At 62.8% G+C, this 12,881-nt stretch overlaps 1 protein-coding gene across 1 annotated transcript; it reads right to left on the reverse strand.

The window, feature by feature from the left end:
* Positions 1 to 3,539: 3,539 nt before the first annotated feature.
* On the reverse strand, positions 3,540 to 11,566 carry ETNK2 (ethanolamine kinase 2; the record flags this gene model as incomplete). Its single annotated transcript, XM_082329991.1, has 8 exons — positions 3,540 to 3,612; positions 3,784 to 3,857; positions 4,557 to 4,726; positions 5,178 to 5,261; positions 5,376 to 5,518; positions 6,711 to 6,848; positions 7,319 to 7,578; positions 11,357 to 11,566. The coding sequence occupies 8 exons, from the start codon at positions 11,564 to 11,566 to the stop codon at positions 3,540 to 3,542; spliced, it is 1,152 nt and encodes a 383-aa protein (XP_082186117.1).
* Between the last annotated feature and the right edge of the window lie 1,315 nt (positions 11,567 to 12,881).

A 12,881-nucleotide genomic window follows, 5' to 3' on the forward strand; every position in this document is an offset into this window, starting at 1 on the left:
GCACTGGCAAGCAGGAGTCACTGCTGCTTGCCGGCAAATGGGTCCCCCGAAGGTGGGCATCCCAGTGTTTTGGGTGGGGGTGCTTCCCAGTGGTGTGACGAGCAGTGGTGTGTGCTGCATGGGGCCATGGCCGGGACGCGCTGACCCCGCTGGGCAAGCTGGCGAGGGCTGGCTCAGCCTTGCTGCGGTGGCGGGGGCATGGGGGGCTGAGCTGGCCCAGGGATGTGGGTGCCATGGCTGCTGAGCTGTCACCCACCTGCAGCCCCCCCAGGAGTTACCTGAGGGTATTGGGGTGTGGGAAAACCTCCAGAGCATCTCCCAGCCCTCCAGCACCCACGGGTCCCTTGCAGAGAGCCTCACCTGCAGCCGCCAGCCCCCGCTGCCGCGGACACAGGATGGGGACAGGCTTGTCCCTCGCTCAGCCCCGCCTGACCTCCCCGCCGTGTTTCCCACTCGGTCTTTAGAGCCTGCCAGCAAATTCCCATGGAGCCAATTTTAGCTCTCGCCTGGCCCAAGTACCAGCCAAGGGCTCCGAGGAGCCCTTTATGCTCCTGACAGCTCTGGCCCACTTTGTAAATAAAGTGGGTGCCTGTTCCCTGGCTGTGCCGTTACCCCGGCCCTCCGCCGTTACCCCGGCCCTCCGCCAGCCCCTGCCCCGGGCACGGCCGGGCACAAGCCCCGGCTGCGGTGGGTATGTGCCCCGTCCGTCCCTGGGCAGCTCTCCCTCCTGCACCCCGGCTCTGCGAGCCGCAGGCCCCACCTGTGATCTGCATCGTGAAAACGACAGCAGGAGAGAAAAATAGCAGCAATTAAAAAAAACAAAAAAGAAATAATTAAAAAAACCCCACAACCTTGCTCCGGTCAGAGCCCGGCCCAGGGGTGTTTGGGGTCCAGTGTGGCTGTGCGGCCGGCTGTGCGTGCACGGTGGCTGGCTGTGCGTACGCGGTGTCCAGTTGTGCACGCACAGTGTCCGGCTGAGCGCAGAGTCCGTGCACCGCCCTGTGGCAACAGCCAGAAACAGGCACCGCAGCTCGGGCTGCAGCCACAGCCTGGCCTCCAGCCTGGCACCGCGGGGACCTTGCCGGGGTGCAGAAGGAGCCGTGGCCGCCCGGGCTCCAGGCTGCAGCGGGGGGACGAGCCCTGCAACGGGGGCTTTGCAGCGGACCCGTGCGCTCAGCCCCAGGGTGGGGGTCCGGAGCAGCGGCTCTGCAGCATCGGGGCCCGGTGCTGCTCCCCTGCACCCCGCAGGGCTGCAGTCAGGCCGTTGTTTATCCAAGGGAGGGTGCTGCCTCCTCACCCACCCAGCAAACGCCTCTCTCCTCTCTTGCCCTTGTCAGTGCTTTATTTATTCCCCGTGCTGCTCTGGCAGGGGCCGGGGTCCCTGGGGAAGGGGTGCCGGCTCCCGGGGTGGGATGGGCTGTGCTGCAGAGGGGGCTGGAAGCAGATGCGCCCTGCAAAGATGCAGCTCTTCCTCTTTTTTTTTTTTTTTTTTTTTTTTTTTAAAGACTGTAAATATAGATAGAGCTTTATTTTGTTAATAAGACAATGAGTAACTTAACCTGTATATTTCACATACTTGTTTACAATTGTCCCCCCACCCCTTGGCACAATAAAGGTGACTTTTTGGAGCAGAGATCTGGGTCTGGACTTTGCCAGGCTGGGGTCTGGGCGAGCCGAGGGCTGGGCGGGCAGCTCTCACCCCAGGCAGACAGGGCATAGTTGGGGGGTGCCTGTCTCCCCGCTTCCTGAGGCTCTTGCTCCCTGCCATGTTTTACTCGTGCTGTTTCTTAGCTCTTTCTCCTGCCCTGTCCATCCGCGGTGCGTCCCGAGCGGCTCCCCTCTCCTTCCCACCTCTCACCTGTGTTTTCTTGCGGTCTCGTCCCACGTGGCAGCAGGTTTGGGGCTCAGCCTCTTCCACCCAGTGCCCGCTGCAGCCAAGTGCTCCAACCTGCCCTTGCCAGAACCGGAGCCCAGCAGGGCCTCGGGGGGCCGCGCTGAAGATGTGGGGTCAGCGCTGCAGAAGGCTGGTTTAAACCACAGGGCATCGCTCGGACAAGGCCAATCCTCGGCAGTCGCTGCCTGCAGGGAAGGGGCAGCAAGCGCTGCGTGCAAACACCCGAAGGGAGGTCAGGAGCATGGAGGGCCATCAGCAGCCCACCCTGGGAGGAGAGACCTCCACCAGCACCTCCAGCTGCAGAAGGGCCGAGTGCACCCCCAGGTCCCAGGGATGCTGTCCCTGCTCCGGCACCAGTCTGCACCAGTCCCCACAGATTCGCCATCCCCCATTTCCAGCTACCAGCAGCTTTTATTTTGCACCAAAACGAACACCAGATGCAACAACAGTCTCGGTTCTTGCTGTGCGGGACAGGTTCCTGTGCCCATGTGGAGGGGACGGCCACCTTGTCCCCACACCACTCGCTGAGCAGCCAAGGCAGGGGCGGAGGGGGCTGATCCCATACTCCAGCCAATGCACCACCACTGTCACGAGCTAGGCAGTGCTCAGCAGGCCAGCATCACCCTCGCAGAGCCTGTGGTGGGGGAGCAGCCAAGTGCCGACGGGATGAAGCTGTGTGCAGCTCATGGAGCAGGGTGGCTTCATTCAACCTCCTGCCAGGGGGTCCCACGCAGGGACACAGCCAAGAGAGGAGCACAGGGATGGTGCCCATGCGAGGGGCAGGATCGACCCCCCCAGCCCTGGGGGAGATGGGGAAGGCAGAGCTGGGAGCCCCCTGCTCCGGCAGCACAGGATGCTGAGGGAAGCCATGGTGGGAGCAGGGAGCTAATGGGAGTCTGGGAGACCACCGCCGTCGGGAAAAGCAGAGCCGGCCATGGGCTGAGCACATTGCAGGGGGTGCAGGCACCCAGTGCTCACCAGCAAAAGCCTGCTGGTCCCAAGCCTGTGTGGCTCACAGCTGTCGCTGCCCCTTGCCCCTTTGCACGATCTGAGCCGGAGCACAGCAGCACCCACCCCTCGTGGAAAAGGGTCCCAAGCCCAGGATCAATACCGACCCAAGAAAGGTGCTGGTTTGGGGGTGGGAGCCCACGTGGCACCGAGCAGACAGGGCAAGAGGGGACAGAGGGAGCAGCAAAGGCAACGGGCACGGTGTGTGCTTTGGGCAGCTAAAGCAACTGGGCAGCTCTGGGGGCTCCTGAGCAGACGGGGGGGACCCGTTTCCCCCCTCGGGGACAGCACAGAGGGAGCAAACGGGGTGCCAGGCCAAGCAGCAGTAGTGCCAGCAAAGCACGGACCTGCCAGGCACCGGGGCCGAGCCAGGGCTCGGCCTTAAGGCGATGGTAAGGCTTCCTTGCGTAGGCAGGGGCCACTCCGAGGCCGTGGTCCTCTCTAGCATCTCATGGTCCAGTCTCAGGTATGTCCAGGGTCTCCTTTAATCGGTGGCTGGGTCAGAGCTCCTCTCCTCCCTCTTCCCACCATCAGGACCTGCCCTCGCCCCCAGCTGGGTGGGGAAGGGGCGAGGGGGATGCGAGGGCTGTGGACGCAGCAAGGACAAAATAGCTCAGGGTCTCACAGGCTGGAGATGCTATTTAGAGATCTGCAGGGCTGTGACCACCGGCTTCATCTTGAAGTACTGTTTAAACCTTAGCTTTGCATATCTGCCGAGAGAGGAGAGAGGGACAGACGTGAGACGCTCGTGCCCCAGCCCTGTGTCCCCTGGCCACAGAGGATCCCTCCAGGACGGAGGGACCATTGGGATCCTCTTGCTCCAGTCATTTAACACTGAACTGCACTGGGAGCAAACGCCACCCCAGCCCCGGCGGACTCACCTTAAGAAGTTAAAGTCTATGGTAGAGTATTTATCCTGGATCAGGCCCCAGCACGCCCAGAGGAAATGGGATGCCTGCGACAGACAAAACAGGGATTGGAAATGGGCACGGAGCATCCCTGCCCGCGGGACGAGTCGCTCACGCCTCTCCTGGCCGGGTCCCAGAAGTCCCGCAGCTGTGACGACAGGACACGGGGTGGCAGCCAGCTGGGGCTGGCCCACACGGGTGTTTTTATATCCTGGTCCCAGCCCGGGCAAGGGATGCCAGCAGGAAGGATGCTAAACAGAAACACAACATGATCAGGGTACCGGCCTCTGCCTTCGCAGCCGGGATGTCCCTCCTGGCAGCTCCAGCCAGGAAACCAGCCGAGATTTTGCCCTAAGTTTCCAGAAAGTTGGCTCTGCCTGCCCATGGCATTTACCAAAGAGGATTTCCTCATGCTCAGCTGCACCCAGGGTCTGCCTGGCCTCTCTGAAGAGATGCCCAAGGCCACAGCTATCAGAGACATGCTGCCCCTTGGCACGTCTTGGTGGGAGGGCAGGTGGCCAGCGCTGTCTTTGACCTTGCCCAGGGGTTCAGTGCCTCTGAAGTGCAGCCGGGCTCTTCAGGGCAGCCCCCTGCCCCAGGTGCCCCCAAACCCCCAGGCTGGTACCTGCACCCCTGTTCTTGCCAGCCGAGCTGCAGCACGAAGCCCCGGCTCACCCGAGAGCAGAGGAAAACCCATCCCATGGGCAGCCCTCAGGAGAGGCCAGCTCCTTCCCACCTCCACTCACCAAAGAAAACTTGTTCACTTGCACGTAGAGAGCCTCCAGCTCCTCCTCGGACACCCCCGTGCCTCCTTGGTCCCCTTGGGTGAGCTGCTTGTAGGCCTGCAGGTAGGAGTGCAGCCACTGCAGCTGGGTCTCCTTGCTGGGGTAGAGGCGGTAATCCACCTCCTTCACGCCTGCGAGGGGAGCCGGGGTCAGCGATGCCCAAGGGGCAGGAGAGCGAACGGGAGGGATTCTCCAGGGCAAAGCAGCGTGACCACGGGGCTCTCCCTGCGCATGACCGGGTGAGCAAACCCCTGCAGCTCCAGGCTTGCACAAGCCAGGGATCAACCCGCTGATTCGAGGCACGCACCCAGCCCTCGCGTGGTTAAGAGCTGGGCTCGTGCAGGCATTGCATCGCCGCGGCAGCCAGGCTGCTCACCGCCGGCAGCACAGCGCCCAGCGCCAGCAGAGACCCTCCCTTGCACATCGCTCTAACCCCAGGCAGCCCGAGGAGGAGCTGCCCCATTTCCCACCATGGGACTGGGGATGCAACTTGCCTCCTCCATCCCCAGCAACGGGGAGACCCTGGGGCAGCTGCTGCAACTGGGGGGGACCTTTGGTGCCACGGAGAGGAGCCCGACTCACCCGCAAACTCATTAAAGTGGTTTCCAATGTCGAAAGCCTGGTAGTTGTAGCCAGTGTACTCGTAGTCTATGAAGCGAACGTGCTCTGCGGAGGCAAAGGCAGGGGCTGTGAGAGGGGCTGGAGATGGAGCGCCAGCCCCTGGGGAGGTGGGCAAGGGACAGACCCCTCCGCGGGGCGTGCGAAGCTGCTGCCACGAACCTTGCGTCCCGTCATAGATGATGTTCTTGCAGAGCAGGTCGTTGTGGCAAAGCACGATGGGGGACCCCAGCTGGGAGAGCGTTTCCTTCATCCAGGCCAGCTCGTGTTCAAGCACCTCCAGGCTGGGCACATCCTGCTGGAGGCTGGGGAAGGGGACGGGGTGGAATCACTGGTGCTCACGGGGAACCTCCCTCGGGGGCGGAGGGGCAGCGCTGCCCCTCGCTTCCCTCCGTGCATGTTGTAAAGGAACTCATCAGTGACGCACAGCGAGGGCTAACGAGGCCATTTTTGGTGGGGAGGTTAGGTTTGGCTTGGATGTCCTCCGGCATGCTGCGTGGTACCCAGGGTGCCTGGCAGATGCCACGGTGCAGCCTCAGCCCTTCCCTGCTCCCCACGAACACCCGCATCCATCCCCAAATTCACCCAACCAGCCACCGAGCCCCCCAGCGCTCACTCCCAAAGCACCCGACTAACCCCCAGGCAACGGGAAGTTTTTGGACCCTGCCAGGGTGCGTACCCTCTCATTAAGCTTCAATGCCAAGAAGAGAGCCCGTTAATGATTACCTAATTGGCTGCACTGAAGGCACAGGCTTGGGTAAAGTCTGCCTGCAGAGTGGCGAGTGCTGAGAAAAGCCCGTGTCCTGCCACTGCTGCTCAGCGAACAGGTTAATTATTTGCTTGCCTTCAGGTTCATTCACCTCTGCCACCTCTTGGGGCTGCCTGCATCCTTCCCAGACACCCCAGCACTCACCCAGTGTGAACCCAGGCTCCCAGAAATGGGATGAACTGGTTTGAAGTGGGAACTGGCTGCTTTAATTTATACTGGGTTTCTAGCATCCCCTCCAACATCAGCTCAACCTTGCTGCTCAGATCCCTGCTGTAAGTAGGGCTTGAGCTTCAGCTTATTCTAGGGAGGGCTTAAAATGCAGGTTAGATTTGCAGGGAGGAGGAGGAGGTGGATTATTACAGCAAGTGGGAGTCTCTGGCTCAGGCCAGATCCTGCCTGGGTGCTGTACCAACACAACCCAGAGCTGTCTCTGCTCTAACACTGCTCCCGGACTGGCGGGAGGGAAGGTGCTGAAGGGTGCACAGAGATGCCTCCATCCCAGCTGCTCTTGGGGGCCTGGCAGAGGGATCGTGATCCAGAAGCGGCCGCGTGGCCGGATCCAGCCCCGACACCATCCCCAGCCCCACTCACCAGCCCTAGAGTCCTGCAGAGGCTTTACCTGGGAACCGGGGCTCTTTCCCCCGGTCCCGCACAGGGAAGACTTAGAGACGGGTGGGCAGCGGATGCCCAAGCCAGAGCCTGGCTCTTTGGGATCCCTCTGCCTTTACCTGGGGTTGGATACCTTTGGGCTGAGATCCGTCTTCACAAGGGTGAGGTATTTGTGCAGCTTCTGCCAGAGGATGGGCTTGGGGAGGCTCCCGTTGGCGTGGATGGCGTGTACCCGGGCCATCTCCTGGGCCACCAGCCTGGAAGGAAACACGGATGCGCGGGTGAGAGGTGGGCGTGCAGCAGCATCCCCGAGGGGAGTGCTCCTCAAAACCAGCCTTGAGACATCGCCAGAGGAGCTCCCTGAAAGCCATGTTTAAAAATGCAGGGTCAGCACAGCTGAAACTCCCCTCCACTTCAGCTGCGAGCCTCTGAAGCATTTCAAGACCCTGTCTGGGTCAAAAGCAGCATTCACCTTTCCAGGGCAAGTTCAGATAAAAGCCGTGCTTCTCATGCAATCTCTCTTCACCAAAAACTAATGCTTTAAAAACGTGGTGATGAGCCCGGCTGCAGTTTGGCCCACTTATCCCCCAGCACCACCCAGGTTTGTGCACATCAGTGACGCTCAAGCACCGGTCTGGAGCAAAGGCAGCGACGGAGAAAGCTGGAAACACGGAGCAAAGCCCTCACCGGTTTCCCCATCCCACATTCCCTCCCCGGACCTGCAGACCTGAAGATGTGGGGGTCTCGCACGTGGTCGGGCCCCAGCGCGATGCCCGGCAGGAACTGGTAGCAGAGCCCGTTCTGGAAGGCGCAGTAGAGGTCGGGGGCGCAGCCGTGGGCACGCAGCACCTGGAAGTTCCTCAGCTCCGTCTCCCGGTCCACGAACAGCTCCGTCTTCCTGCCATAGACACGGACCAGCACCGCGTCCGCCATGCCCTCCTCCGTGTAGCAGGCCACGAGCTTGTTGGTGATGCCATCGGTGAAGAGCTGGAGAGGGAGAGGGGTGGCAGAGCTGATGTCTGTACATCCCTGCCATGCCAGCCGGGCACGGGGGAAACACCCTTCCCACCAGCAGACCCCAGGGAAAAGCAACGTGGCAAAGGCAGTAACGGGCAATGGGCAAAAGAAAGCACAAAGCAACAGTGCCCACAGCAGCCAGGAAAGCTCCCATGGCACGAGTTTGCAAGGCCTTGAGGCTCAGGCGTGACGTGGGCTCTGCACGGGGCCACAGGCACGAGGCTTCAGCTGCACCGAGCTGGCGGTTTGGGTGGAAAACCTGCCACTGTTCACCTGGGATCAGCTCAGGCCAGATGTGCTGTGAGCACGCTCGGCACCCGAGCAGCCCCGGGAATCGCTCCCAAAAAAAATCAGTGCAAATCTTTTGGCACAAAATGGAAAGAAAATAAAAAAAACCCAGCAAACAACACGGAGCAAACACCACCACCCCATCTCCTCCTCCCGACCCTCCCCGCGGGGCCGGGTCGCTGATAGGCAGGGATGTCTCTGCTGGGGACGTCTCGTGTCACTGCTCTGATGGCTCCTCACAGATGGAAAGAGAGTTTTGTTCTCCCGTCGCCCCGGCTTGGCCGCCTGCCCGCGCACATGCAGGGGCTGCCGCTGCCGCCCGCGCCGGGCTCCTCTCCCCATCCCGTGGCGATTTCAGTCGCCTCCGGTGCGCTGAGGGGTTTGGGTCTCCATCGCCCCACAGGAGACCCCTGCCCCAGCATCCCCCACACAGGCAGGATGCTCAGCCCCGCTCAGCACCGAGGCTGAGCGTGCTGGGGTGCCGCTGCGCCCCAGGAGAGCGATTTCTTTATCCCCTGTGGGTTCGGGGAGCCGGAGCAGGTGTGATGCTGGCGGAGCGGGAGGGGGGCGAGGGCACGTGCTGCGGCAGCAGCGGTGCTCGGGGGTGGGACAGCTAATTTTAGACATCCCACTCAGCAACTCTCGCTCCTATATAGGGTGCCTATATATAGGGCTCCCCATGCAGCCACCCGAGGGAAATTCAAAGCACTGGAATGAGACACCCGAAGTTAGACGGCGGTAACACCCCTCGCTGCACAGCTGGCTGGTGTTGGATTCGGGGCGAGCACAGCGGGTGGCGAGCCGGGTGCCACGTCCCCTCGGGCTGCTGCCCCTTGGCTGCGTCGGGGCAAGCTGAACCTTCTCAAGCAACCGAGCTGCTTTTCCCAGGCCAGATAATCTGTGTTGCCATGCTCAGCTCTCTCCTCTCCTTGTCCTGCCAGGCCCCAGAGGCCAGAAATTCAGCAAGCGAAAGGTGTCATGGCCCATCCACGCAGGAGACCTTGCGCACTGGGGCCGGTGCCCTCCATCAGCCACAAGCACATCAGCTGCAGGTGAACGGCTCCACGTCAAGATGCACAGCGCTGCCTCGCCTGCTAAGTCCTCACGCTGCTTTGTTTTGCTGCTCGACAGCCCAGTCAGCCCCTTCCAGCAGGTTTAACGGGATTACTGAGCCTTATCCCCCCTGAATTCCAGGCCGCTAACTTTGGAGACTCACACGTGGTTCGTCAGCAACCTGCACGCAGGGGCTCGCCTGGTTTGGAGGCAGCAGCTCCTCCAGCTCCCGAGCGTGGCTGCCTGGGGGATGCCCGGTGCTATTCCTTATGGATCCAAAGTGCAGTCAGCTATCAGCAGGGCCACAGCGCTGCCACCAGCCCAAATCCTTCCCTGCTGTGGCTGCATGACGGCAAGGAGTGGGGGAAAGCGAGTGTGCCTCCACAGCAGGAGCCTTGCGGCAATTAAACGCGAAGCGAGACCCAAGCCCTGTGCAAAGATGCTGAAGCGAAGCAGCTCCATCCGACATCCCAGTGCTGCGCCTGCCAGGAGACCCCTCGGCACCCCCGAAGCACGGCCGCGTTGGCTGCCTCCCCGCACAGGCACCCCCAGCGCCGCTCGCCAGCCCCGGAGGCGGCCGGCAGCCCGGGGCCGGACTGCAGCAGGGCACCTTGTTGCCAAAGTCGGGTTAAAAAAGTCCAGCCATGCCAGAGTCCTCACACGGGTTTGGCTCCACATCGCTGCTGCTCTTCTTATCACCAGATGAGGGATGGAGGAGTGCCTGCTTCCCTGATAGCGTGGCTGGCTGACTCACCGATACCGCCTGTGCCTTCTCGGTATGGAGATGCTGCTGCCCAGGGACAGAGCTTAGAGGAGGAGGAGTGGGAGCCCTGGAAAGCGGGCACAACCTGGAGCACAGGGGGCTGAAGACCCCAGCAAGCAGAGGGCAATCAGGGGAGGCCGAGCACCCAGGCCCTTCCTCCCCATCTTCCACACCCTGCCCCAAGCGCTGGGAGATGTTTTTCGGTGTCACCGGCGCAGCCTGGTACAGCCCCTGCCAGCAGCTGTGCACCGACACCGTGCAACGAGGTGGTGTGAACCGGGCACCGCTCCAGTGCGCGGAGGAAAGCGAACAGGAACGCTAATAGGAACCAGCTGGGGACCAGCGCACTGCTCCAATCCCCTCCCGAACAGCTCTTGCAAGAGCAGCTCAGGGAAATGCAACTGGAGGTTCCCCCCCCAACTCCTAAGGGTTTCTTTGCCTTTTTTTTTTTTTTTTTTTTTTTTAATTAAAAACACACACACGCACACACAAGCTGCTGTTGAACACTGACCCCCTCCGATGCCTGCAGAAAGCCTGGATACCAGAGAGCCGGGTCCTTCCCAAACAACCATTGCCACCGAGGTCCGTGCTCGGTGCTGCACAGAGCCCGGGACGTTTCCTGCTCCTACAACTCCCCGCTCCGAGGAACTCGAGCTCCGCGCTTCCTGCCTATTGCCATCTGCCCTTTCATATGTATTTTCCTGCAGCTTCTTGTATTTAATCACACTTGGCTATTAATATATTTTTAACGACACTCCAGGCATACGGGAAGCCTGTGCCTTCAGAGGACAGGCATACACACGTATGTATGTTTAAGTGCACCCAGCTCCGCCACCTCCACGCTGCCGTGCCCATCGCCAGGAGCCCGGTGAGGGCACAGACACCACCAGCCTCGCTTTTCCACCCGAGCCCCGGCTGCCCTGGGCAGAGGTGAGGAGGGGGAAAGGGACTCCCACGCCAGCCCCCGCAGCAAAGCCCTGCCAGCTCCGGACAGCCAAGCCCCGTCCCGTGCAAGGAGCCCAGCGTTGAATCCCAGCTCCCATCCGAACCTGCGCTCAGCCCATGCGACCTGGCAAAGGTGCAAACCCACGAGTAACCCAAGCGAGACCTGCCCCCGGGAGCAGCTACTCCTGCGGGCAGGGGCCTGGCAGCACCGGGTGCAGGCAGGGGTGCAGCACCTGCAGGAGAGGCTCTGGGGGCACCGGCAGTGCAGGCTGCTGCCCCAGCATCCCCCCAGCCTTCACCCACCCTGGCAGCCTCGGGGGACCCTGGGGACACGCTCGCATTCGCAGTCAGCGCTCAGTGACTGCCCGAGGGGTCCCCAAAGCCTGCGGGGGGGTGGTGTCACACCCCAGTCATGCTCGGCGAGTGGAGGGGAGAACCGGGGGTGGGGGGACAGGACGATGGTACCCTCCTCGGCAGGTCCTATAGCCCCCCCCCGGCGGGTCCTGCAGTCACCCTCACGTCGACCTTATAGCCCCCCCAGAGTGAGCTCTACAGCTGCCCCAGGGCGGGCCCTATAGCACCGCGGGGTGAGCCCCGCAGCCCCCCTCGGGCGGACCCTACAGCCCCCCCGGCTGGGCTCTGCACCCCCCGGCCGCTCCCCGGGGGGGTCCCCGCAGGCTCCCCCCGGCCGGGGCGTACCTTGGTCTTCACCCTCGCCGGCTCCCAGCCGGGTCTCAGCTCCCGCATGAGCCGCAGCGCCCCGGGCAGCACATCGCCCTCATCCACCGCAACGCCGAGCTGGGGCACGGCGGGGGTCCCGCCGCCACCCCGCTCCCAGCCCGGGCAGTCGGGGCAGCGGCCGGGCGGTACGGCCATCCCCAGCTCGGCTCTCCCGGAGCCGCGGCCCATGTGCCGGGGGCTGCCGCGGGGCCGGCGGCCGCGGGGAGGAGCCGCCCGCCGTTGGGAAGCCATGAGTCACCGGCCCGCCTCCCGCCGCCCGCCTCCCGCCGCCGCGCCCGCCCGCATTGTGAGGTCAGCGGGACCCGCACCGGGACCGCGCCGGGACCGCACCGGGACCGCACCGGGACCCCCCGGCAGCCGCACCGGGGCCGCACCGGGACCCCCCCGGGACCCGCACCGGGACCCGCACCGGGACCCCCCCGGGACCCCCCCGGGACCCCCCCGGCAGCCGCACCGGGACCGCACCGGGACCGCACCGGGACCCCCCCGGGACCGCACCGGGACCCGCACCGGGACCCCCCCCCCCCCCCCCCCCGCACCGCACCTGCTGCCGGTGCCCTCCGCCCGCATCCCGCCTCTCTCCACCCCCTTCTCCATCCCCGGACCCCCTCAGCCATCTCTGCTCCGCAGAGCCCCCCCCCCCCCCCCCCCATCTCTTTGGGGGCTGGGATGCACCCGCAGCATCCTAGGCTCCAAGAAGGACATATCCCCTCTGCACCAGCCTCTCCAGCCCCGCCACCAGCTCACCCACCCAGCACTGACCCCCACAAGGGATTTACAGGTGGGCTGGAGAGAGGGTTGATAGTCAAAGGTAGAGCACGACTCGCCCCTTGGCACAGCCCCCCGCTGACACCGCTCCAGCCCGGCTTCGTTATCAGAGGAAATAACAACTGCACATGGCTCGGAGCGGAGAATGCCCCGTCCAAAGTTTACAGCTGGCTGTGGCTGAAAACAGTTAAATGGACCATGGAGACTTGGGGAAAATCATTCAAGGAAGGGGAAAAAAAATAAACCAGCCAGTTCCCTGCATTTCTAAATATAGAGCGAGCTCTGTCAGTTTTAATAGGACGGTCATAATAGCTCCCGCCGCTTTGCTGGGCTGAGCGTGGCCTAATTGCTCGCCCGTAACAATCAGGAGCGTTAACACGGGGCAGTTGCGGGGTAGCGGTGCCGCAGCCAGGACTGCGCAGCAGCCACCGGGAAATTGCCCTGGCCCAGGCGATTAGAGGTGTTAATAGGCTGGCTTAAGGGGCCCAGCAGCAGCACCGCCAGCAGCCCAGGCATTTTGCCCTCCCGCTGCTTCAAACAACTGTGCTGAATAGGAACAGAACTGGATCCACAAAAACATCCTATTTTAGACCAGCCTGACCACTTTCCAGCTGAGGGCTATAGGCAGAAGCCATCGTGGGAGCTTAAGTCACCTGGTGCTTTTTCAAGCTCCGATCCACTCGAGTCTTCTCCAGACCAGAACCTTTGCGGTGTA

This window comes from Platalea leucorodia (assembly GCF_965183815.1).
Source record: "Platalea leucorodia genome assembly, chromosome: 19".
Classification (NCBI taxonomy): Eukaryota; Metazoa; Chordata; class Aves; order Pelecaniformes; family Threskiornithidae; genus Platalea; species Platalea leucorodia.